The sequence below is a fragment of the Chrysoperla carnea genome, chromosome X (genome assembly GCF_905475395.1).
Source record: "Chrysoperla carnea chromosome X, inChrCarn1.1, whole genome shotgun sequence".
In the NCBI taxonomy this organism is placed as follows: domain Eukaryota; kingdom Metazoa; phylum Arthropoda; class Insecta; order Neuroptera; family Chrysopidae; genus Chrysoperla; species Chrysoperla carnea.
In genome coordinates this window covers 25,031,994-25,058,486 of record NC_058342.1, presented here as the reverse complement: position 1 = coordinate 25,058,486, position 26,493 = coordinate 25,031,994, and the positions used below count along the sequence as shown (strand labels likewise).

The following is a 26,493-nucleotide window of genomic DNA, read 5'->3' as shown; positions in this document are numbered from 1 at the left end:
AAAATTATTATTATTTTTTTTTTAAAGGATGCATTGCTAACCTTGAAATAGCAGATTAGTTAAAGGATTCAAAAAACACTTATTTACGGACATAGCAAGGGTTCTGTGGAAACTGAAAAATTTTATATAATGATTTCATTATTCTAAGTCAATATACAGGGTGTCCCGTGACTAGATGGACATAACTTAAGAACGGATTCTTTGGATAATTTTAAGTCGAAAGTGTCTTATAAACTTTTTTCCAAAACCCAATATTTAAGGAGCTATGGGCACTATTAAATGTTACCAATAAAGTAAAGACATTGTAAAAGTAGTTTAACGATTTATTAATTAAAAAATTTTTTTCCTACATTACCAGAGGAACTATTTTCGGTCATGTTGCTGTACGGTTTTGCATTAGTTTTAGGAAAATTACCTTTTTCTGCTTCTTAAGAATACTTCTTTATTAGGAATTATTCGATCAGGAAACCGCCGCTGACATTACCGTACTGACGCTCTTGCATTTCCCTCAAAATATCCGTAAATAAAGTATATATCGGTACATTTTTTGATTAAATTAAAATTAATCTTAAAATTACAATTTAATAATAAAAATCAAAGATCACCATAAAAACAATTGCATGGCCTACCAGATTTTTTCACGAATAGGTTGATTATCTTTGGGGACATAATAGTGCATATAATCGCTTAACTATTGGTGTTTGAACAAAAATATATGAGGCATTTTCGACTTAAAATTGCCTAAAGAATACGCATCTAAGCTATGTCCATCGAGTCACAGGACAACTTGTATAGCGCAACAAAATTAAAAAAACAATTTTTTTTAATGTTTGTTAATTCTAAGCAGTACACTATTAATAATCAGATGAAACAGCCTTGGCATTTATCTTAAAAAATGATACGGAATGCTAAGTATTAAGACAAAAATCTATAAAGTTCATAAATTAAATTTGTCTTGAAATTTTTATTTATTTTTTTTTTTTAAATGCACTCCCGCCAAAGTATGATTTTGTTTCTTTGGCTTTTTACACCCTGTTAATCTTCGGTATGTGTAGCAAAATATTTACTAATCTCTCCTATTAAAATGTTGATTGCGCTCTTTTGCTGGTAACCATTTTTAACCGCCGAACCAAAAAAAAAGGGGTGGCATCGTAGCGCCTAAACGGACGAACCGATTTTAATTTTTTTGGTTTCGTTTGAAAGATAATTAAATGGGGAGTGTTCTAGCTATGTTTCAAGTGTGAGTTTAGGGTTCCGTACTCGAAAAAATTAAATAATTGGCGATGATCTTCAAAATCGGTTCAGTTTGGAAAACAGTAATATAATGGAGAATCTTCTTAGATATGTTTGAAGTGCAAGCTTAGGATTCCGTACCCGATAAATTGGTCTGGTTTTTTTTTTTTTTTAATTTTGTTATATTTATAGTTCATATTTTATGTATTCGAACTTTTTTAAATTATTCAATTGATTTGATAAATTTAATTAAGGGAATCAATTGATGGATTTATGTCACCTAATTCCTAGACATTAAATATGCATTATGAATGGCAATATAGGCAGGATTATTTATAAATCACCAGACTGGAAAATTTTATTTTATTATATTTTCAAATATAAACAAAAAATGTCAGTAAATGACATTTAGTAATTATTAATTAAACAATAGATGTCATCCTATATGCCAGAAAATCACAGAAATTTTTTCATGTATACGAAATTATCAAGGTTAACAATATTTTTTTTAGTATAAACAAGTGAAAACAAACAATTAACTGAGTTCATTGTTGAAATACCATGTAAAGACAGAGTTGATTACGCAATCGTTCCTTTTTTTAACGTCATATCAGTAAAGAAAGATAGCCAGGCATACATACATACATGTCACACTTAACTGATATTCCCATGTAATACAAACTATATAATTTGCGCTTATTTTGCGCTCTCACGGGTAAACAGTGATGTTCACGAAAAAATGTTCGAAACAAAAGTTGTTTATTTTTTTATAAGAAACATTTTTTACATTTAAACTTTTGTTCTATCTTTAACGGTTTACAAAATGTGTCTTACGGACCCAAGATCCAATTGACTTATGTTGCTCATTTACGAACTCGACCTCACTTTTTATGTCCTGAACACGCTATAAAAAAATTCATCTTGATATCTCTTTTCGTTTTTGAGTTATCGTGTTGACGAACAGACGTACAGACGGACCGACTATCGGAAATGGACTAATTAGGTGATTTTATGAACACCTTTAAAAAATTTTTTTTCATAGAATCAATATTTTTAAGCGTTACAAACTTGAGACTAAACTTAGTATACCTTGCATATTTCATATACATGGTATAACAATAGGTTATTACGACTAATTAACATTTGATTTCACTTGAAAATAATCTTATGTATTATTACTCTAGCAAGTTTTTTTCTGTCCTACCCTTATTTTGCATGTTTCTTTATCAAATTCCATGATAAATTCGTCCCTCATTTTCAAGCTTATTATGTCTAGGTTTGACGAAAAATATACTCACGGTCTAAAAATGTACCGCTTAAAAAAAAAAACTAGACAAATAATTTGAATGAAAAAATAACATAAATTTAAATAATAAGTATATTAGGCAAACATGTTAGTTTTTACAGATACTATCCTAGGTTAGGTTAGGTTCGAGCGGATGTTCTGGGGTGGGACACTCTTAGATCATTCGCACCGTGCGTGAGTTTTATTGGAGGCGTTTCCATGGTAACGATACACTACTTTAATTATAGAATTGTATGGATGCATATATAATTGTATGGATTGCATTTATGACTTACATTGACAATTTAATATTATTGTCTCACAAATTTAAATAAATAATTATGATAATTTACATTTGAAAAATAATATTTGTGCAATTTGATTTCTTATTTTCACAATTTTTAATGCATTAAGTTTAATTAATTAGTGTTTTTCAATCATTTCAATTTGACATTTCTACTACATTAACATGTAAAGAACTACAAATTAGTCATTACAGTCTCCTTTATCGCCAAAATTTTTCACTGGAAGCGCTGGCATCGATTTTATTGTCCCTGCCATGACTACGCACACAACGAATAGGGTCCGTTGTGATACCGAAAAAAGGTTGGCCCATCTCCGGCCACTATTCCATGAACCATTTGGAGTTGTTTAAGAACAGCAGGAGTGGTCGTCAAAGGGAGGAAGACTTATGTAAGTCCATCTTCTGATGGCAAGAGCTGGGCAGTGACAGAGAAGATGAGACATTGTCTCTTTCTCACCACTGTGACAGCTCCTGTTGTAGTGTGATACACTGCCAGGCCTAGGCGTTCAACATGTCTGTCGCCCAACCAGTGTCCTGCTGCTATCCTAATACTCTAGACATATAATTACTACTTTAATACATGTTCCCTGGTACTATTGACCCAACCAGGCAACCAACCCGGCAAAATATCGTTAACCCGAGTGCATAAATTTGATCGGGCACCCACCGTGGCTAAATATAGTAACCCCGATCACTATGAACCCAGTCAGGAAAGTAACTGGGTAGCAAATAGAGATCCATATTATATCAACCAACCCAGGCACTTTTAGTTATTAATTATACGTAATTCAATATTTTTTTTACCCGACCAGGCAGCTGACCGGACAAATTGAAGTAAATCAGGGTACGTGAGCCCGAACAGGCACCCACAGCATCTGAACAAGATGCCCCGATTATTATTGACCCAACCAGGCAACCAATCAATTTCCCATTTAATATTGGGAGAATTCTCCCAATATTAATATAAGAACTTTTAATTTTTTCTACGAAATTTGTTGTTGTGTTTTTAGCCACTGGTATAAGGTAGCCACGGGTTACGATAACTACAGGAGGCAAATCCCGGGTCTAGCTAGTTAACTATATTATTATTAGTTTATATTATTTAACGAATATTTGAAATAAATCTAATCAGTACTGCATCATTCAACAATAATTAATTAATTTTTAATCATAGATTAAATATTATTACGTACACACAGTCCAGCGGGGTTGTTTTTCGAATCTGTCCTTCGATTCGAAGTGCTTTTCACATGTGCGCAATATAAAAGGGTCTGGTAAACAAAACCAATGTTATTTTATATATAATAAACAATCGATAGAATTACGTCAACAGTTGACGAGTCCTTACCAACCGTTAGTTATTAAAATTAGATAATTAGTATCAATTATTATTGTTGTGAATGAGTTGTGTAATATTCGATTATTTTGTGGCGAAAACTTCTATTTAGTATTTAGAATTATTTTTTATTTACCTAGTTACATAATACATGTTGGATAGAATAAGTTTTTGATCAAATAATTTAAATATAACTAAATATTTTTATAAAAACTTGCATATATTGTTAAACAAAACGGTATAGGATATCACTATGATTTTTTTTAAATTTTAGACAATGAATCATTGATATAAAATTACTTTAAAATAAAAATACCATGATCCAATATTGAAAATAAATTAAAAAATTCATATAGCTTATACCGTTCAAACCAAAGTCTAAAAAATTCGCGCTCTTAAAGATGTCGAAGGGGATGGGGGTTATTTCATATCAGCAGCTTTTGGGTTAATTGCAAAATTAACCAGATTATCATGTCTATAAATTATTTAAAATCAGTAGGACTCCCAACATATACAAATTCAGTTCATTTGACGATTAAAAGAACTTAGATGAGTATTTTTCGAAATACCTCTAGAATTGCTTCGAAAAAGAAGTGTTTCTTACAAGATTTTGGAAGATATTTCTTAAATTACTCATTAAATGATTTGAAACTTGTTACACGAGTGTTTCTGGGGTCGGTGAACACGAATACTGTGACAGAATTGGTTTCAGAGGTATCTGGTGCTCAGGGTAAACGGTTTCTCGTCGCCTAGTTGAGTAGTTTTCGGGAAATTTATTATAAAATCGGGCCAAACTCGTTACACGAGGGTTTTAATACAATATTTACCAAGTTTCATCAAATTCCGAAATTTTTTTTTGCAAAATTCTTGATCTTTTCAAAGACCTTAAGAAAATTGCAAAAAACCTTCAAATTATTTTGGCCCGAAAAATACATAAATTGGGTCCTTTTGATGATTGAACGAATCATTTTTGATATATTAACCGGACCAATTTTTTCAATTGGTATCTTAGAAACTGATTACGTTCAATCCCCAAGTCAACCAAATTTTCGTATCTTTGGATAATTTAGAATAATTAGAACTTAAAAACATACAATTCAAACTCATTTGATTAGTAGATAAATATTTTTTGAGATATCTTCTGAATAGTTCTGAAACAAAAACTTTTCGTACAGGATTTTAGCGATATCTAAAAAAATAAATGAACCTCATTTTTGCTTTTTTTTGGATCAAAATAATCCTATGTAACAAGTTTGTCATTAAATTTCGAAGGAACAATTTGTTATGGTTTTGTAAAAAGAATTTTTGTCAAAGTAATATCTTTTTTTTCGAGGTTAAAGCTTTATATTGTCCCATCAATAATATTTTCTGAATCCACTCTTGAAGTAATTTTATTAATCCGAAAATTTTCTTTGTTACAGATTTTACCTCACCCGACGAAAGCGGCAACAATTACGAATAGATAATTTTAAAATAGTTGCTGTTTGATTTAATTTAAAAAAAAATTCTTAAACGACGCTTATAAAAAATTTTTATAATTAATTAAAAAAATTATTTCATTAATTAACAAAAATCGATTTGTTTTTTGAAAAAAGACAAATCGAAAAATTATAAATATATAATTGTACATAAAGAAATTTAATATAAATTATTAAAAATTACAATTAAAAGCAAGCAAGAGAAAAAAACGCACATTCTCAAAATGATGTCAAACGGTTTGGATTCCGGCGTTGTGGGACAACAAAATGGTTCCGGATCTGGCCAAAGTGGCGGACAGGAAGAATCAAAAACAAATTTAATTGTAAATTATTTACCACAAACAATGACCCAAGAAGAAATTCGTTCGTTATTCTCAAGTATTGGTGAAGTTGAAAGTTGTAAATTAATTCGTGATAAAGTTACCGGTAAGTGGTGTTTCGTGTTTTCCAACCCCAAAATTTTCTTGCATGATCATAGAATAGTATTTTCTTTTTAAAAATGGCAATTTTTTTTCTGTTAAATGTCTTTAATTTTTATTTTGGTAGCTCGTTTTTTTTTTTTTTTTTAAATATGAAAATTAAATGTTAATCTTATTTTTTGGTAGCACTTTCTATTCGTAACACCACCATTTATTTAACTTTGGTTTCTGAAAGTTCCCTGTTTTTTTTTTTTTTGGATGTATCGTGTTAATTTTTTAAGATCATCTCCATATATTTTATTTTGCTATAAAAAATTTGGGCAAAAACAGATAAAAAACTTGTTTATTAACTTTTATTAACAAAAAAATTTGAAAAATTTAAAATTAATTATTTTGAGATATTTATCAAACTTATCTAAAAAATAATGTTACCATCTTTTTTATTTTAAATTAATTGAAATTTAATAAAAGTAATTCTTGAGCCCAATTATGCATAAGATAAAATTTTACCTTAATGGACATAATTAGGATTTTGAACCACATTTTTTTTTGATACAAATATAATGGTCTTACTATTTTTCCCATAGCCACATCTCCCGAATCAGGCCTCAGATCGAAATTTAGTAACGAGCTTTTCCATTTATCTTGATAAGCTTAATTTTCTGGTATAATTTTCTGCTCTCAATAACGGAACACCTTGTATATAAGTTTTATAAGAAAACTGTTTTTATTTTTTATTTTTACTTGATAATTTTAAAGTTACAGTTTTAAAAGAACTTTCAAAAGAGAAACGAAAACGCTCGACAAAAAAAAAATGTTTGTAAAACATCGTTGTGACGTAATAATGTTAATTGAATAGCATATACTGTACTAATACAATTATTAATTGACATTATGATCACGATATTTTACGAACGTTTTTTTGTCGGTCGTTTTCGTTTCTCTTTTGAAAAGTTCTTTTCAAACTGTCTGTAACTTATTATTATTAAGTAAAAATAAAAACAGTTTTCTTATAAAACTTATATACAAGGTGTTCTGTTATTGATAGCAGAAAATTATACCAGAAAATTGAGCTTATCAAGACAAATAGAAAAGCTCTTTACCAAATTTCGATCTGAGGCCTGATTCGGGAGATGTAGCTATGGGAAAAATAGTAAGATTTATGAATTCAGAGACTTGTCAAATTCATTAAATCAGTAGGTGAATAATAAAAAAATAATTGATTTTATTGGTAGCGAATACTAAAAAAATATTTTGTTGTGTTTGTTTATAAAGAAAACAAAAAAATAATACATATTTATCAAATTATTTCACCAATACAAAGACACTTAGGGAGGTATCAATTAATATATTAATATAGGTACGGGGTTGATTAAATTCATAAGATAAAATTTTTCCTTGATGGACGTAATAGCTTCAAAAATTTGTAACATACTTGAAAAAAAATATATCGAGATGATCGTAGAAAAATTCTGAACACTGTACGTTCAAAAAAAAAAAAAAAGTTACGAAGATGATACAATTTTTGGTAGCAAAGAAGTAAAATTTGTTAAACAAAAAAATATATTTGGTAGTAAATTTTGGTAGCAATTTGAATATCAAAACTTGAATATATTTTAATTATAAATTAGAGATTTTAATCATATTTTGGTAGCAATAAATTTCAAATAATTATTTTAATATATTAATTACAGTATGTGTTATATATATGTATATGTGTATATTTCTACGCGCATGCGTATATGTGATGTCTAATTAACTTATGATTTAAGCGAAGAACAGTTAAAAATATTGGCAAAATTTATTATGTTTTCATTTATTTCGTGAATGATTATATTCAAACAAGAAATTTATTACGGTCAGTAATTTTTAAAATTTGATACGAATGTGTCAAATTAGTAAAATGCCTAAAAAGTTTCCTTTGCCAAAATTTATTTGTTGTGTTTTTAACGACATAGATTCGATCATAAACTTAATAATATATCCATTATTTGTTAGGGCTTCTCTCGTGTTCATCAAATTATAGGCCCTTTATTTTATGAATTTTTTCGGGAATTTTAAGGATGGATGAGTATGACAGCAATATTTGATTTAAAGGCTCAAAATTTGTTTACAGGTAGATTTTTACTTAACGAATATGTGGTTAAAATTTCAGCTTAGATATGCATGCAAGTTTTTAAGAAAAAATCATTGAAAATCGATAAAAAAAAACATTAATCTTAAAAAACGGCATATTTTGTAAGTTTTTGATAATTTTACACACGAAAAAAAAATTATTTTTAATTGAGTAAATATATTTGCAATGACATAGAAAAGAAAAAAAAACAAGACTCTATATAAGGGATGTACGAGTAGGGTAGATTGAGGGTTGAAATTATTTTTATCTTATTTTCAATTTTGATTATGAATTTTATTATAACTTCATGAATGTAGACGGAAAGATAAGAATAAAATTTTTCAATATCTGCCTTGGTTTTTGAAATATCGAATGCTGAATAATTAAAGAAAATTTTCAATTTTCAATATTTTGAAAACTACGCCAGATATTTAAAAATTGCTTTCTTGCTTTTCGTAAAAAATACATATTTTTTATTTGTTTATATGTACATTCTTAAAGAAACAAGTTAAAACAAACTATTGACCGAGTTCATTGCTGAAATACCATGTATAGACAGTGTTGATGACGAAATCGTTTGTGTTTTGACGTCAAGTAAGTAAAGTTAGATATCCACTCTTAGATAGCTACAAATTCATAACTGATATTCCCATATAATACATACTATAAAATTTGCATCTGATTTATTTTTACAAAAAAATGTTACAAACAAAAGTTGTTTATTTTTTAATGAGGAACATTTCTTACATTTAAACTTTTGTTCTACCTCTAAAGGTTTACAAAGTTGGTCCTACAGATTCAAGACCCAGTTGATGTTCATTTACGAACTCGACTTCATTTTTTACGTCCTAAGCACGCTATAAAAATTTCAGCTTGATATCTCTTTTAGTTTTTGAGTTATCGCGATGACAGACGGACAGACGAAAGACAGACAAGCGGAAATTGACTAATTATGAGATTTTATGAACACCTATACCAAAATTTTGTTCATAGCATCAATATTTTTAAGCGTTACAAACTTAGGACTAAACTTAGTATACCTTGGTATATTTCATATACATGATATAAAAAGAAATATTTTTTTAAATATTTTTTCAAAATCCTTTTATAAAAGGGTTGCAAATATTGTGTATTTTTAACAAAACAAGAAGTGTCGCCGCGTATGTTGTTTGGCGTGCTGATGAAATTATAAACAAATAATCAACGAATCTATTCTAGGAATTTGTATTTAACATTTACGGGTCAAAGTAGTTCAATTTTGGAATTGCATGTGGCCTTTTGTTAAACTTTGACACGAACATTAAAGTGCTTTTTGAAATAACGCATATATTTACATATGTTATCGATTTGGGAATATGATATCAAAATTAAGGGCGATTTAGCGAAGGGGGTTCCGGTTATGCACATTGAATGTATAATTAGTGGCATTTGGCTTCTTATCTGATTTTCAATTTATCCGTTGCTCCTGGAACTGAACGGAAGCTAGCAGACAATTCTAGCAGACAAATTTATTCTCCTCTCAAGAATATACAAAACTCCCTGTACATCATTAAAAATTTGAAAAACTCAAATATAATTGAAAATAATAATTTGTATAAAGTTTATACTAAAATAATATTAAATTTTAAAAAGGTTCAAGTCTCTAAAGTGGTGATAATCTCATTCATAGGGACTCTAACTAAGGAAAACTGAAGCTAGCAGACAATTTTAAAAATTCGTGTAAAGTCATTTATAAGCCTTGTACCCTAACAATTTTCATTAAAATGGATTAATTATTTACTAAAAAAGAATTCCTGAACGTTTAAACTTTTTTTAACGACCACAACCCTTTTTGTAGGGACTTTAAGTATGGAATATAGGGATGCATGAAAATTCCTTAGAAGGTTCCACTCAGAGGCCTTGTACCCTAATAATTATCATTAAAATGGATTAATTATTTACTAAAAAAGAATTACTGAACGTTTGAACTTTTTTTAACGACCAGAACCCTTTTTGTGGGGACTTTAAATATGGAATATCGGGATACATAAAGATGAGGGTGGAAAAATCAACTTAATGATTTTTTAGGAATATTTTAATTTTTAATAAAAAAATTGTTTTTGCTGGGTGCATTGACTTGCGGTTTTTGCGTTGGCTTCAGAAAATTATCCTTATTAAAGCCGGTTTCAAGCGGAATTTTTTAGTTTTAACCCCCACGCCATTGGGTCAAAGGGATTTATATCGTAAAGTAAATAAGAAAACTTTGAAAAGATTTTTAAAAGGTCAAAATTCTGAAATATCCCGAAATTTAAGATATTTTTATTAATATACTCCTTTTTGCTCCTCCCCCTCCCTTTCGGGGGTCTGAAAAAAATCTCAAAATGAAATCTTGCAAAATTTGCTTGCAAGTGAAGACTTTTAATGACGTATAAGGGGGTTTTTGGGGTCGGTGATCTCGAATTTTCAGTCAAAATGTTTAATTTGTAGACCCCATAAATAAATACAGCCATTTTTTTTTTTAATTTAAGTGTTTTTGAGGCAATACTTTCGAAATTTTCGATAACCCAATAAATTGTGGCTGGTTTTTTAAACTCTTCTGATAACAAAAATGATAGCAAGCACTGATATTCAATAGTTTCTATACATGATATTTCAACAATTAACTCAGTCAATTGTTTGTTTTCACTTGTTAGGTCTACTCTTAAAAACGAGAGATAAATAATTTCTTGTTTATTGGAAGATAATTTAACATAATTTGTTAATTCCTTCTAATTGTTAAGTAAATTATATTTGAAAAATTAATAAGTAATAACGGTAGTGGTGTACGCATGCGTGTTGCACGCTATACAACATTTTATAAAATGTATGATGTATTGTGTGCTAAAGTACAAAACGACGCGTTCGCGACGCGGGCGGATATTTAATGTTTGTAACTAAACACGCACATGTAAGTTTTTAAATCATGTGATGACGTAATTTTGGGTATTTGCCAAATAATCAATTTTACCTCATGTACATGAAAAATTTTTTTTGTCATGTGGAAATATACTCGACAAAAAATATATGTTGAGTATGAAAAATAAAATTTTGAGTAGATTTTATTTGCTATCTAAGTTGGAATAAATTTGGTATAAATTGATTTGTTCTTTTAACATCCTTTATTTTCTCCGTCCAATTCGATGTACGTTTCATAGCCGTATGATTTTTCGATCTCAAGATATGAGCGATTTTGTATGCTCCCGAAAGAGGTTAGGTTAGGCTATATTGGCTGTCCACGAAGGACAGCAAGGAAAACATATATGTGTTTTACCACCTTTCCGCTCATAATTTCATTTATCAGCTTCTCAATTTCAGAGGTTGGGTGCACCTCCTTCATGCATACACCATGCACTACACCAGCCCATCACAACTATAGATTAAATTAATTTTGTTGCGACGGCGGTAATAGAACCCGCTATCCTAAGCATACCGCGGACGGAATTGGTTACGCCTTAACCAACTGAGCTAATAAGGCGAAAATTTTGATTTAACTAGTTTGCTCTTTTAACATCCTTATTTTTCGTTCTCAAGATATGAGCTATTTTCTAACATCCTGAAAGTATAAGCTCCTGAAAGAGAGGCAAGAGGAACTTTTTTGGCATTCAAATACTTACTTTATTTGGTTTTTGTAAATTTTACAATATCAATTGCATTTTTGAGATTTTGAGAAGGAAAAAATAGTATCCATGCAGTTTTTGAGTGAACAAATTTGAAAATTATTATAAAAAGATTTTTTTTTAAATATTTTCAATGACCTGGTGTTTTTATAAACTTTATGAATTTCTTAATATTACTCTAGCTATTGGAAATTGTTCGTATTTTCTTTTAAAATTTCTTTAAGAAAATGAAAAATGTGTTTTTTCCGTGTAAACGATTATTTTTTTTCTTATCTATACTAATATTATAAATGTAAAAGTCTTTGTATTTTTTTTGTTTGTTTGTGTGGTTATTAACAAATCTGTCGTACTACTTACGGGAAGGGACTTTTTTGACATGAAGGTTGTAATTATTGAGTAAAGTTTCGTCCAAGATAATAATAATTTATTCTTTGGAAAAACTCTAAAAGGATCCTTTTTGGAGTTTTTCCAAACATAAAATTATGACTATCTAGGAAACGGTGAAATTAACGAAAACGGTAAGTTTTACAGAAAATCTAAAAAAGGCTTTCTTAGTTTAAAAAATTGATAACTATTTAAAAAACATTTGATAACTATTAAAAAAAGCCCAGATTTTCGCCTGATAAACTCTGGATCTTATTAAAGGACGTCTTTCGGAAAGAACGGGAATATCTCTTCCTCTGTTGCCCCGAAAACAGTCATTTTCTTTCAATTTACAATTTTTTCAAAACCTTTCTAATTTCAAAGAGGCCAAAAAATTGCTTAACTATTTTAGAGAAACAATTCTTCTGACAAAAATTGTTAACCTTAAATTTCTTCGATATTTAAATAAAAATTTTCCGCGTTTTTCTCCAGTTTTTTTTATAATTTATTCAAAAACTACACATTTTACTGAAAAAAAACAATTCAATTCAAGGTTGAACAGCATAAAATTTTCAACAGCTTTGAAAAATGCGAAAAAACGCAGAAAATTGTATTTAAAACATCGATTTTTCTGAAAACTGCAAAAGGATGGGGAACAATCAAAGTATACAGATCGGTAGCAATTTTTTCTCTATGGAAAATTAAAAAAACCCATCAAAAACATGGAAAAATTTTAGTACATTGATGTAGATATTTCAGTAAATATTAAAGATAAGAAAAAGTTTCCATTTACAAATTGATCGGAAATTTTACGCTCGATAACTTTTAAGTGACCTTTTTTTTCTCTAAAGTGCATAGTTTTCGAGTAAATTGTCGAAAAATTGTGGAAAAACGTGCAAAATTGTAGATTTTTTCGAAATCACCTTTTTTTTCCTGAGCATATGCAAATTTTTACTCTTCAGGTAAAGTAAATTTTACTTTCCTAATATGATAGCGATATAAAATAATTTATTTTTATTCGTTATAATTATTTGGTGGGACACTCGGTATACAGAATGTTCGATTTACATCGAGGCATATAAATATCACTAGTATGACAGAGAACATTCGTTAAGCAATGCATCTAAGTAAGAGGTATTATAGGTATTATATGAAATTGTTAAAGTGACTTGTATCGTGGCTTATCTGTTGTATAGTTCATCTATTCAACTAAGAAACTCCCACTCTCCAAGCGTCTTATAACTATCTCAACGCACATCGAATCTTCAACACTAGAGCCTAAATGGCCGAGCGGTCTAAGGCGTTTGTCTTTCCCTGTATGTCCATTTAGACTTATGTTGCGGGTTCGAATCCAGGCAGCGGCAGTGTAAACAATTTATAATTAATGGGAATGCAGAATTGATCACATTGTCGTCGCTTGGATAAGAACGAAGCAACCGACTCCACCCACATCAAAATGTAATTGTAAATATGTTTGCAATTAAATAAATAAAGATTAACAAATAATGATGTAGGTGGCCTCTGTTATAGGCGTATATGTCAGAGAAACGGAGGTTAAACCCCATTATTATTATTATATAATACCTCATCATTTAGATGTAATGCTTAACGCATGTATTCTGTCATACTCGTGATATTTATATGCCTAGATGTAAATCGAACATTCTGTATATTTGTTCACCTATTTAATAATTCCGACTGCGTCATTGTTTATGTGAGTAAGATATTTTTGGATTTTATTTATTTTGACTGTGATATAATGTGTATCGACGACAGAGATAAAAATTAGCCACATTTTTAATTTTTTTTTTTGTAGTATTTTTTTTTTTTTTTAATATAACTCCAAGGGTTTTGTAGATTTATGGAAAAATTTATGTTGGGCACAAAACTTGGGAGTACAATTTTTTTTGTTCTGTTTATTTTATTTTGAATATTTTTAATACAACAATGGGGAAAAAATATATTTCGTGGAATTCTCTCATTGCTTAATAATTTTGTTACATCGGTTAAATTAATATATTTTATTGGGATTTGGTCCTTTGACTTCTTGCAATCTGGTGGTTGTCCAAGGTTTGAATCCCAATAAATGTATTCGAATAAGATTCCGTAAATTTAGGAGCTTATTTGCTACATAAAAGCATGGAACCGGAAATGTTTTCTTTTGAAGTGACGAATTTCATTTTAAATTTGTGCCGAATTCATTGGGTTTTCGAAAAAAAATGTTTCGCACTAAAGTTGATGATATTTTTATGAGAATAATTTTTGTTTTTTAGATTTTTGTACAAATTAACAAAAAGGTTTCTCATAGAAGTTTGTTTTTCGAAAGTATTGTGGACTCGGCTGGAATCTTAGCTTCCAAAAATATTGTTTTCGGGTCTATTCATGTTTTGATGTCAATGATAAGTAAAAATGACGGACACTTAATATGTACAATATAATTTGAAAATGTATTTTTTTTTATTAGAAAATTATAATTTTTTCTCGAATTGTTGTATTAAAATTTTTTTTAATTTTTTTCTGTACAATTAACCCGTTAATATTAATCAAGAATCAAAATTCAAATAACTTCGAAATATTTTTACTGTTCGAAAATTTATCATGATCGAATTTTTAAAATATAAATTTGAAATATTCGGAAAAATTCTTCGAACAACAGATGTAGATATTTTTTTAGGTTGTCTCGAAAATGGCGTAATATAATAATAATAACCTCCGTTTCTCAGATCATGTCTATAACAAGAGGCCACTCACATCATTATTTTTATTCTTTATTCATTTGTTAATCTTTATTCGAATATACAATTAATTGTATGATGTGGGTGGAGTCGTTTACTTCGTTCTTATCCAAACGACGACAGTGTGATCAATTTACCGCTTTTTTCTTGACACTGCCGCTGCCTGGATTCGAACCCGCAACCTTCCAGCCAGTAGTAGTAAAGAACCCTTTTCTTGCTTGGCTTCTAAGCTATTCGATGGCGTAATATAACTTTAACGAACGGTGATTTCAAGGTGATGACCGCCATTTTGGTCTTCGTGTGACCTCCAATATAAGGGGGGGGGTGGTTCACGTTAATACTAAAAGACAAAAAACAAATCTATTTGATTCTTGGTTAATTTTTTCGGATAACTTAGATAAATTCGTCAGATTAGAAATACAATGTAGTTTTTCTATAGGTATCACCTGGAGTATTCGAGGCCATTTTTTAAGCCAGAATAGATAATGAATGGAATAGCTTACTGGCTATTCTGGGTTAGAAAAAACTGGCTTCGTGAATCTCGAATGAAATCTAGAAATTTATGAAGTTATAAACCCAAAAGGTCTAAACAAAAAAACGAATTTTTTATTTATTTTCGAAGTAAAATATTTTGATAATTTTCGTAAAATTTATGGTATAAACTTATTTTATTTCTTTTTATTCAACGTCAAATCATTTTTACTTAAGAAATTGACCATTGCGAAAATGAGTTCTATGTGATTATTGTGAAAAATTGGTGAGTTTTCTGGAAATGAAACCGTTTCTACTATGACTTTTTTTGGTGCAGTAGTGGGTTTCCACTGAAACGTTTTATTTGAATTTCTTAATCTCAAATTTGCATAAATTGGAAATTTTCTGTCTGTTTGGTAAAAAAATTTATTTATTGTAATACAGAACCCTTGAGATGTGAGCTAGAACCCCACTTTCCTAATTTCTGGAATATGAATTTTACAATTAACGTTTTATTTGAAGTTTCAATTGGACTTAAAATGAAAATTTTCTGTCTAGTTGGTGAACAAATTTCTTAAAAGTTTATTAATTGTAATACAGAATCCTTGAGGTGTGAGCTAGAACGCCACTTTCCTAATTTCTTGAATATGAATTTTACAATTAAATAAACTAAATTAACATCGGACGTACACTCATAGTCAATAAAATGATCTAATATGAAACATTCTTTCCTTGCTCTCGTGGTGTGTATACTAAGTACTCCCCGACAGACGCAGAAAGTGGCCAATTTGTTGCGGGACGAAAGTTGACACTTTCTGCACGGAATTCTATCTCTAACAGTTTACAAGATGGGTCCTACGGAGACCCAATTGAACTTTGTTGCTCATTTACGAACTCGACCTCACTTTTACGTCCTTAGCACGCTATAAAAATTTTAGATTGATATCTCTTTTCGTTTTTGAGTAATCGTGATGACAGACAGACAGACAGACAGACAAGCGGAAATGGACTAATTAGGTGATTTTATATAACATCTATACCAAAATTTTGTTCATAGCATCATTATTTTTAAGCGTAACAAACTTGAGTCTAAACTTAGTATACCTTGGTATATTTCATATACATGGTATAAAAAGAAATAGATTGTGTTCGATTCTTCTCTCTCTCCTAACCATTATTTTAATTTCCGATTATTATTGAATTTCAGTGCTACCAACATTTAGTTGTTGTTAATTTATCGGATAATTAAGTTAAAAACACGGTAAAAGCTTATTATGAATTATAACTTGTATACCTAAGGTTTCTTACCTTTTTATATGTCAAAGGTTCTTTTTGTACTTTAGTGTACATACAATACTTGAACTGAGTGTAAGTAAAAAAAATAGCTTTATAACATTGTAATAACACTATCCTTTTTTTACTTATAACTCAAGTGTAGTACACCAATGCAAAAAGAACAAATTAAGTCAGTTTAAATTTGTTTTTTTGTTTTAATGGTCCGTACACAAATTTGGGTATCGTTTTTAGAATTCTTTTTAGAGAATATTAGTGTTCGCCTGGAGGAACTTTTTGTTGAGGAATTGAGCGCGAGTTACAACGATACGAGTGTTTCTTGTATGTGTCTACATGGTAATACGTCCCATGAAACACTTTTCCAACTATTTTTGCAATTTTCCAACACTTAAACACCATAAGACTATTTTTAGAATAATTATCCTTGATTAATATTAAAAACAGGGTTCGAGGATATATATCAGTGAATATATATCGTGATATATATCCGATATATATCAAATGATTTTTTATGATATATATCAATACAAAAAAGTTTTAAAAATTTGATATTAGAATTAAGTAATTTTTTTATGTTTTTTACTGTATTTCTACTCCCCAAATGTAAATGCAGTTCGAGTAGAGTTAAAACATATTCCCTAATGTGTTCTAATCCATAAATGGCAACACTTCTACCGGCATTAATGGCGTCAGTCGTGTTAGAAAAATTTCGTTACGAAAGAGAAAGTTTTTTATGTTTATTCTATTATTTTTACAAAGAAAGTAATTGACAAAGTGCAGAAACGATTTTACTTCATTTAGGAGTATTTAAGAAGTATTAAATAACTTTTGTAATTATAGAATATAACTGTTTATTCTATAAATGTAAATATCAAACTTTTGATATATATCGGATATATATCATAAATATCCGATATTTTGATATTTATAATAAATATCGGATATTTTCGAAGCCTGAAAGAGATAGATAGCTAAATAAAAGTGAAATGTAATATACAAATTTATTGATCTTATATTAATTATTAGTGTTTGTAATTATTGAAATATTTGAACTGGCCATCGTTAATAATAATTCATTTTGTTTTAACGTGTGTGATTGGTAAAAGATTTCCAAGCAATGCTTTGGCTACAGTTCAAAAATTTTCTCAAACATTTATTTATTTCATTCACACGACGAATGAAATATTATGGATTAAATGCCGGTAGTTGTGAAGTGACATCTGGAACTTCAATGAATAATTAAACATAGGAAAACAAAATTGATTTTTCTTGAAAAATTTTTATTGCTTTCATGTAAATTAAGACTTTATATGCACTATATCTAGTCTTTTATTTCCTAAATATCACTGTTTACCTGTGAGGTCGCAAATTAGGTTAGAAACATTGTATAGTTAAATTTGTACGTTAAGTATATTATGTATGTGTTTGTTTGCTTATATAGCATATACCATATTCACTGAGGAAGTGAGAAGAAAAATACTCTTGTTACTTTGTGTGTAAGAGTGGCTATCTTTCTTAACTGGCATGTCGTAAAAAAATAATAATAATTGCGTAATCAAAACTATCTACACGGTATTACAACACTTAACTCAGTCAATTGATTGTTTTCAACTTATTTTTAAATTAAACTTCTCGTTTGAATCATCGTTTATAAACTAAACACAACATCCTTTAAGTTTCCATTTTGGTCTATAAAATAATTCACCCATGACCATTACAAAAACTGTCATTACTTGGATAAATTCAATATCAATTATTTAGTAAAAAAGAAGTATTGGAAAAAAATACACACTTGTGAAAATTTTATAACAATCAACCTTGTAATGCAAATCATTCAAAAATTTATATACAAAGAAAATTGTCGCCCAATTAAACTTTTAAAAAAATGACCTCTCTCAAAAGTTCATTCCAATCAAACGTACAAAAAACTACAAAATTGATTTGAAAGTCGAAAGTTTATTAATGAGATTGAAAAAAAAAGATGCATTAAAAAAAAAAATAACAAATATAATTTTTTACTTTATTTATAAAATAAAGTAATTAAAATGATTAATTAATTAAATAATAAATATGGTGCATATTATTTAAGACATTAATTAGTTATAACTGTAATTAAAAAATTATACAAGGTTGTCAATTAAATGCGTTTAATGAAATTTAGTTATGAGCAAAATCAATCGTGATCTTGCAGTGTTGGTCATGGTCTCGTAAAACACTACAGAAAATCTATCGTTTTTCCGTTAAATTGTCCAATAATAATGTTTGAAAAGACGCAAAAATGAAAAAAGTTAAGATAGTCCGGCTGTTTGAACAAGTACGGCGAATGTCCATTTTTTTGCGGTAAGTGATAGTTCAAAGTCCTTTGATCACAATAAACACAGTTTTGGAGCCTCTTGCGGGACAAAATTGTGAATTATTTCATTTTAAAATTGTGATTTTAAAACACAGTAGCTTATGGAAGAACTCACGATAATGTTAACTGCAAAAATTAATCGGTGATTGAGCTTCAAAAAAAATTTTCATAAAAAAGAAAATTTATCATAATTTCGCGCTTTTCAAAAAGAAAATAAAATAAAATTTGAGTTTTTGACGCTTGTACGATATTTTTAGAACATTTTATAACATTTACGTTATACAAATTGCCTAGTTGAATAGTTGATTTGTCACGTGACGACCGGACTACTTTAAGCTACCAAAAAAGGGTATTCTACTATTTTAGAAAAAGTACTTCAAAACGTTGATTTTGCTAATAAAAAGCCACAAAAAATTTATTTCGGAAAAATACACACGCTTTCTTGCCAAAAACTTAAATTAAATTTTAAACCTTTTTTAAACTGTCAAAAATGCGGAGATCCAATTTTGATGACGTAATATCGGTATCATTATACGAAATAACACAAATAAGTTTGACAGATATATTCATAGACATCTGATTATAATAAATATAAATACTGATTATCTATGGATATATTATATCCAGCTGTATACACTGAACAACTGATGGTCTATGGCTCATACCGATATGACATCACAGCAGGGCTTGCCCTCGTTTTAGGTCACGTGATAAACAGTTTAAAAATTACTGTTTTTAATTTTAATATTTTAAAAGAAAAATGTGCTTTTATGACTCGAAATCAGAATATTTAAGTATATTTTTACATAAATTTTAACTTTTTTCAAATTTCATTATTTATTTTTGACTAACGATAATACCCTATTGTTAAATAATAACACTTTTAGAGTTATTGCCGATTATTTCCTTTCTAAGCTAAAACTTATCGACAGTCCCAATTTTATCTAGTTTGCTTTAATTAAATTGAAAAATTTCTTTTCTGGAAGCTATAACTCGACTTTTTAAAGGAAGTTTAATGGTTTTTAAAAATTTTGATGAACACAAAAATTTTATTTTTTTAATTCTTTTACAATCTTGAACATCAAAAACTGATTGTAGTGCTTTTAAATTTTTGATAATAATAAAAAATATTTACTTTTTTTTTTCGTAAGAACAAAAATTATAATTTTCGTTTAACTCCGGATAATGCATATTTTTGCCCGGAAACTGGAGACATTCCTCTAAAACTATAGACTTCAACTCAAAACTGAAAAAATGTGCAGCCCAAGATATAATAGTTCAATAGTTAAGATTCCTTCAGTGCATTTCTACAGGTTCAGTGAATCACAACACTTTGAACACCCTGTAAATTAAGTAAATTATAAAATAACTAGAGAATAATTAAATTTTCATTTGAAATGTTGTTGAATCATTTCGCGATATTCTAGTTATGACATCATACTTGAATTTAATTTAATTATATAATTCGAGAATTTGTTGAAAAGTAAAAAACTAAAATCGTCAATAGAAAAGACTCAAAGAAAAACAATTGACTGAGTTAACTGTTGGAATACCATGTATAGACAGTGTTTATTACTATGTCACATAACACATACATACATGTCACACAATTTGCGCCCTCGTGGGTAAAAAGTGATGTTTACGAAAAAATGTTTTAAACAAGTGTTTATTTTTTTATAAGGAACATTTTTTACATTTAAACTTTTGTTCTATCTCTAACGGTTTACAAGATGGGTCCTACGAACCCAAGACCCAATTGGCCTACGTTGCTCATTTACGAATTTGACCTCACTTCTTACGTCCTCAGCACGCTATAAAAATTTCAGCTTGTTATCTCTTAACGTTTTTGAGTAATCGTGATGACCGACGGACAGACGACAGACAGACAGGCGGACAACCGGAAATGGATTAATTAGGTGATTCTATGAACAGTTATTCCAAAATTTTGTTCGTAAGCGTTACAAACTTGAGACTAAACTTAGTATACTATGTATATTTCATATATACATGGTATAAAAACATAAAGTATAGAGCATTTTCCAAATTCTGATTTAATTGGAAAGGTTTTGGTTTAAAAATAGTTTTATTCGAAGGCTAGTTGTTTTTATTTTCGAAAGTGATGCGACTCAACTCAAAAAAAATCACGATATATATTGCTCAATTTACTTTTAGCTATGAGCGTCACCGTTTAGCACGGGTGCCATGTTAATCCATTAATATTGAAGGAACATATCCATACATACATACTTAGGCTGCTAAACACATACCTCTTTTTGAGTGTAGTCGAGTAAAAAAAAGTTTTATACTAATTTAAAAATTCAGTATGTAAACAGTTTTAGTTATTACATCACCTTTCGAAAACAAAAACAATTGATAACGTCGTTTGAAAAGAATGTACGAATATTTGAAATTTTTTTACAGAACATTAATCATTACACTTTTCATTGAACACTTAGTCAAGCAGCTGAGCGAATCGTCTTTATTAGTACAGGCAATGACTTTTCCTTGTTCCTGTTTCAATGAGGTTCCTGTTTCACATGTTTTAGAGGGTTAAATGACGTCACCTGGTATTTATTCTCATTTGTAGCGTTTCTTTGCTTATCACCACTGACTCACCCAGGTTGGACTGTAGATAGCTGGTGTTAAGACGACTTTTGATCCCTCTTCACCTATATAACAGAAAAACGAACTAAAAAGTAAAAAACAAGTTTACTAGTTAATTTGTATATACAAAGAGAAAGGTCAATTATTTACTTTCTGACTGGACAGATAAATAAAATTGTATATGCAGTCGGGGGCTCTATTTGATTAAAAAGTGTTCCACAGAACGGTCCTCCGACTGCGATGGAAATTTGATTTAACTGTTCAGTCAGCGATTAAATTAGTGATTTTTCGCTTTATATACAGCTTAACTAATAAAACTTGGTTTTTACTTTTAAGTTTGTTTTTTGGCGGGGGTAATCTTTTTTTTTTAATTTTTAACCGACTGCACAATGCAAAGAAGTGGTAATGGTCTTATCAGTCTATATTACATGTATGTATCTATGTATGTATATGTTTTCTTATGTAGATCACTAGAGACCAAACGCAAATGCCGATTTTGATGATCTTTACGCAATTGATTATTCTTAATCTTGAAAGGGTCACTGAAGATATGGCAATCATGGAAATTAATTATGGCGACCATCAAACGCCATATTGTAAAAAAGAAAAGTCCACGAACTGAAATGGACTGATGGAACTGAAAAAGAATAGTTATTTGAAAATCCTAACCCAAAAGTGTAAAATAAGCATAAATAAATTAAAATAATCAAAAAAACCCGACTACGTTAAATAAAAACTGAGAAGAAAAACACAAGTCCAGTAGTTTACATAGCGACTTTAACAGCCGGGGTCCATTATTGGGAAGATTGGGAAGTCACTATGTAAACTACTTACCTTGTTTTTTCTTTTCACTTTTTATTTAACGTAGTCGGGTTTTCTGATTTTTAAAATATATTTATTTTTTTTCAAATTATTTTTGTTAATTAATTATAATTTGAAATAGAAATTTTATTATGTACTAATCGAATAACCTTAAAGTTAATTAGTCTTATCAATTATAAAACTGTATATTATACAAATATTTTATTTTATCTATATAACAGATTCCACCCACATTAATTAAGTTTTTTTTTTTTTTTTGTTTACCGGATGTGGATTGTGGTTAAAATCTCTTAACCTTCAGAGAAATTGTTTTATTTTTATGTGAATTGTCTCAAAAGTTTATCAATAACCTAAGGACTGGTACCTTAGGAAAAAATTTACATTAACCTCATTTAAAATTCACTCAGTTTTCATGAAAAAAAGGTAATACACTGGAACCTGGTTAAGTGAGACATCAAGGGCCCTGTAAATTTGTCTCACTTATAGAGGTATTCCACTTACCCAGTGTCTCAGATATGCAGGTATAACTAATATCTGACTCATTTACAGAAGGTTCCCTAAAGAGAGGTCAGATCATTGCTGCTTCAAAAATTATGAATACCGAGACTTCGCGCGAAATATTGTGCCTTTTCTTTAATCATCGGTTCACTTACCGGAACGTTTTTGTTACGGAGTTGCTTTCACTCCATGTTAGCAATCACTGTTCAAGTTCAGGATGTTCTGATAAACGTACACGCTTTAGTTTTCCTTTTTCTTCAGAATATTGTGATTAAATTTTATCTTTATTCTGCATTACTCTACAAAGATATAGATTTTGGTACATTAAATTCGACACAGACTACATCGCGTATCTTCCCACTTTCATAAACGGATACTTACTTCAGTTTCCCACGTACTGATAACGATTTGAGCCTTCGTTTCGTCATTTTCAAATAAACATCCGTATGATAGTAAAGCAAAACTAAAACTGAAGATCATTGAGGCTCAAAATTAGTTTAGTGAGGAATTTACGGGTAGAATAAGAATAAGTAAGCAAACAAAATGACGTTATCTCAGTTCTCAATTATAGAGGTTAACGCATATAAAATTCACTCGCTGTCTCAGTTATAGAGGTAATTATGACGACAAAATGGAAAGAACGAATCCCAGATATAGAGATTTGCTTCGTCCCACTAACAGAGGTAATTCAGTGCCAAAGTTTTGGGACCTCAGCAAGGGTTTCAGTTATGGAAGTTTCTCACTTATTCAGGCCCCATTTAAGCAAGTTCCTCTGTATAATAGACATATGAAGCGCCGTTCAATAAAATAATTTTGGCAGTATCATTGATTTTTATGACCAACATAAAAGTTTTAAAACCACTGTTATATATTTTTATTATAATATTTATATAATATTATTTAATTTATAACATCCAAGGTTATGTTGGCATTCATTGTTTATATTTCGGAAATCACAATCTTATTAACAGAACTAATACGCATTTAAGGTGTTTGAACACTCGTCTAAATGAAGTCAAAACGGTTTATTATGATATTTAGTACAATGGTCAATGGTGGCACAAACTACAACTTTTGAAAAGGTGATACTTTCAAAAGTCGAAGCAGAAATTGTTTTATAACAATTTTTTTTATAAACAGATGCAAATTTTGACATTTCCGGCGAACATAATTTTGTATCAATATATAAATGAATGAATTACGAAGAAAACGTATTTTAAATTTTCCAAAAAATCTCTATTAGATCAAAAGTTATTGAAAGTAAAAATCATGACGAGTTTGCTAGTTAATTTTTAAACCAGACTCATTTCGAATTTTCCAAAAATCTTTTTAGGTCCAAAGTTATTGTGAAACAAGTGAAAACAAACAATTGACTGAGTTAATTGTTGAAGTATCATGTATAGATAGTGTTGATGGCTCTTATCACATATACATGTTACAAATACATAAGTGATATTCCCATATAATAGATACAATACAATTTGCGCCTAATTTGCACTCTGACGGGTACAAAAAGTGATGGTTACGAAAAAATGTTTCAAACAAAAGTTGTTTATTTTAATATAAGGCACATTTTTTTACATTTGAACTTTTGTTCTATCTTTAACGGCTTACAAGATGGGTCCTACGGATTCAAGACCCAATTGCCCTATGATGCTCATTTACGATCTTGACCTCACTTGGGCTCAACACTCCAAAACCCTTCCCTCCCGAGCTACGGCCATTCAAAATGTATGCTTACATGGGGCCGTAGTTCTGAATGGAAGAGTTTTTGAGGGTTGAGCCCACAAGAACGATAGTTTTCAAAAAATTTAAACCGAAATCAAAAAATAATATCTGTTGTAGGCATAACCTTTGATAGGTCGTAGCTCGGAAGAGAAAGGTTTTTGAAGGGTTTGTCATGGTGCTCGTTACCACAAATTCTCTATCTATGCACGTCCAGAAAGTTGTAAGTAAGAATAATTAAAAGGTCCGTAGTAGATTCAAAACAATAAGAATTAGGTAAATCGACACTTTTGTTTCTTCGTTTTTCTTCGCTATCATTAACCATTTTGCTTCAAGGACGTTAATGATAATAATAAAATTAGTCGTCATATGACTCGTTAATTTTAGATGAGACGCTATGAGCGAAAAAATGCGTTTAGTGAAGGCAAATGACACGGCATGACCTTTATTTTGAATTCACTTTTGATCTAATACAGATTTTCGAAAAAGTTCAAAATGTGATAAATTATGGAAGCAAAACTGGAAAAGCATTTGCTTATAAATAATTTGTATAAACAAATGATGCTGCGATTTTTGAAAGGATATCTTTCCAAATTCGGAATTAGATAGCCGAAATACTAAGGAAAGACATTGTAGAAGGTACAAGATTTTATACTGTAGCTTACTCAGACAGAGTGTATAAGTCTTTTTTTTCGGGGGAAATATGAATAAAAAAAATGAGTAATTTGAATATTAGTGTTACATATTTTTATATTTGACAATGATGTCAGAGCTCAACTGAACTCAGTTTAGTTTATTTATTATTTAACTAAATTTTATTATATTGGTAATACAATAACTACAATATAAATATTACGTATATATCCGTTAGTTAGTCTCTTACAGAGTGTTCTAAGCAAATGTATGCGTGGTAATTTGTTCACAAAGAGGGCGGAAGGAATATTATAAGTATTACGTAAGATAAAAATAATAATAAAATAATCGAAATGTTTTCAAAGCAATATTTATATGTAATTTCAATTTATTATCGTTTTTTCGAACGAAATTCCTTAACGCGGCTTGCCATGGTGAGCAAACTGACAAAAACAGCCACGAAACAAAATGAGATATGCTTTGTGTGTGCCATTTGTATTTTTTTAAATTTATTATAGTTCACGAATTTTGCATTTTTCTACTATTTATATCCAAAACTAGTTATGGATAACATATGCATAACTAATTTTGGATGTAACTAGTACAAAAATGCCAAAATTCGTGTACTATAATTATGTGCGTGTTGGAATCCTGCTTACTTGACATTACAGACTGAACAGATTATCTACATGTATTTATTTAACGTTTAGATTTGTTTCTGTACAGCTTCGTGAAGAACTTCGTTCATAACGGGGGTCCCACGATCGCGAGGAACGTTTTTTCATTATTTTGATATAGTATATCGAATTTCTTTTTATATTTCTTTCTAAAAATACATGAATTTATCGAAAAGTGACCTTTTTTATATAAACTATTTATATCATAGAAATATTCTCGTATTCTCGTAAAATTTTTATGAAGAAATTCGAAGTAGAAAAAAAGTTATAGACATATACATTTATATGATTCGAACTGGTTTCTATGTCAAGTGGCGTGCGATCAAAAATATTTCAACGAAATTTTCTAGGTTTTTCCAACTGGTACGACATTTTCTCGTAGTCTACGCGAACAATTTAAAAAAATCAAAAGATTTTCTTAATCATTATAATATAAACTAAAAAATTAAACTCTAAAAAGTTGGAAAACTACCCGTCCTTTGTACAATTTTTTTTTAATTTTTGAAAACTCAA

At 29.4% G+C, this 26,493-nt stretch overlaps 1 protein-coding gene across 12 annotated transcripts in view; it reads left to right on the top strand.

Moving 5' to 3' along the window:
* The first annotated feature begins 5,787 nt into the window (after window positions 1-5,787).
* The window catches only part of LOC123302519 (ELAV-like protein 2), a 58,243-nt gene continuing 37,537 nt past the window's right edge, over window positions 5,788-26,493 (top strand). For all 12 annotated transcript variants that reach the window (XM_044885486.1, XM_044885485.1, XM_044885481.1 and 9 more), the window contains exon 1: window positions 5,788-6,062. In XM_044885486.1, the coding sequence (XP_044741421.1) occupies window positions 5,861-6,062 (202 nt within the window). In that variant the 5' untranslated portion in view covers window positions 5,788-5,860. The remainder of the gene's footprint in view (window positions 6,063-26,493) is intronic.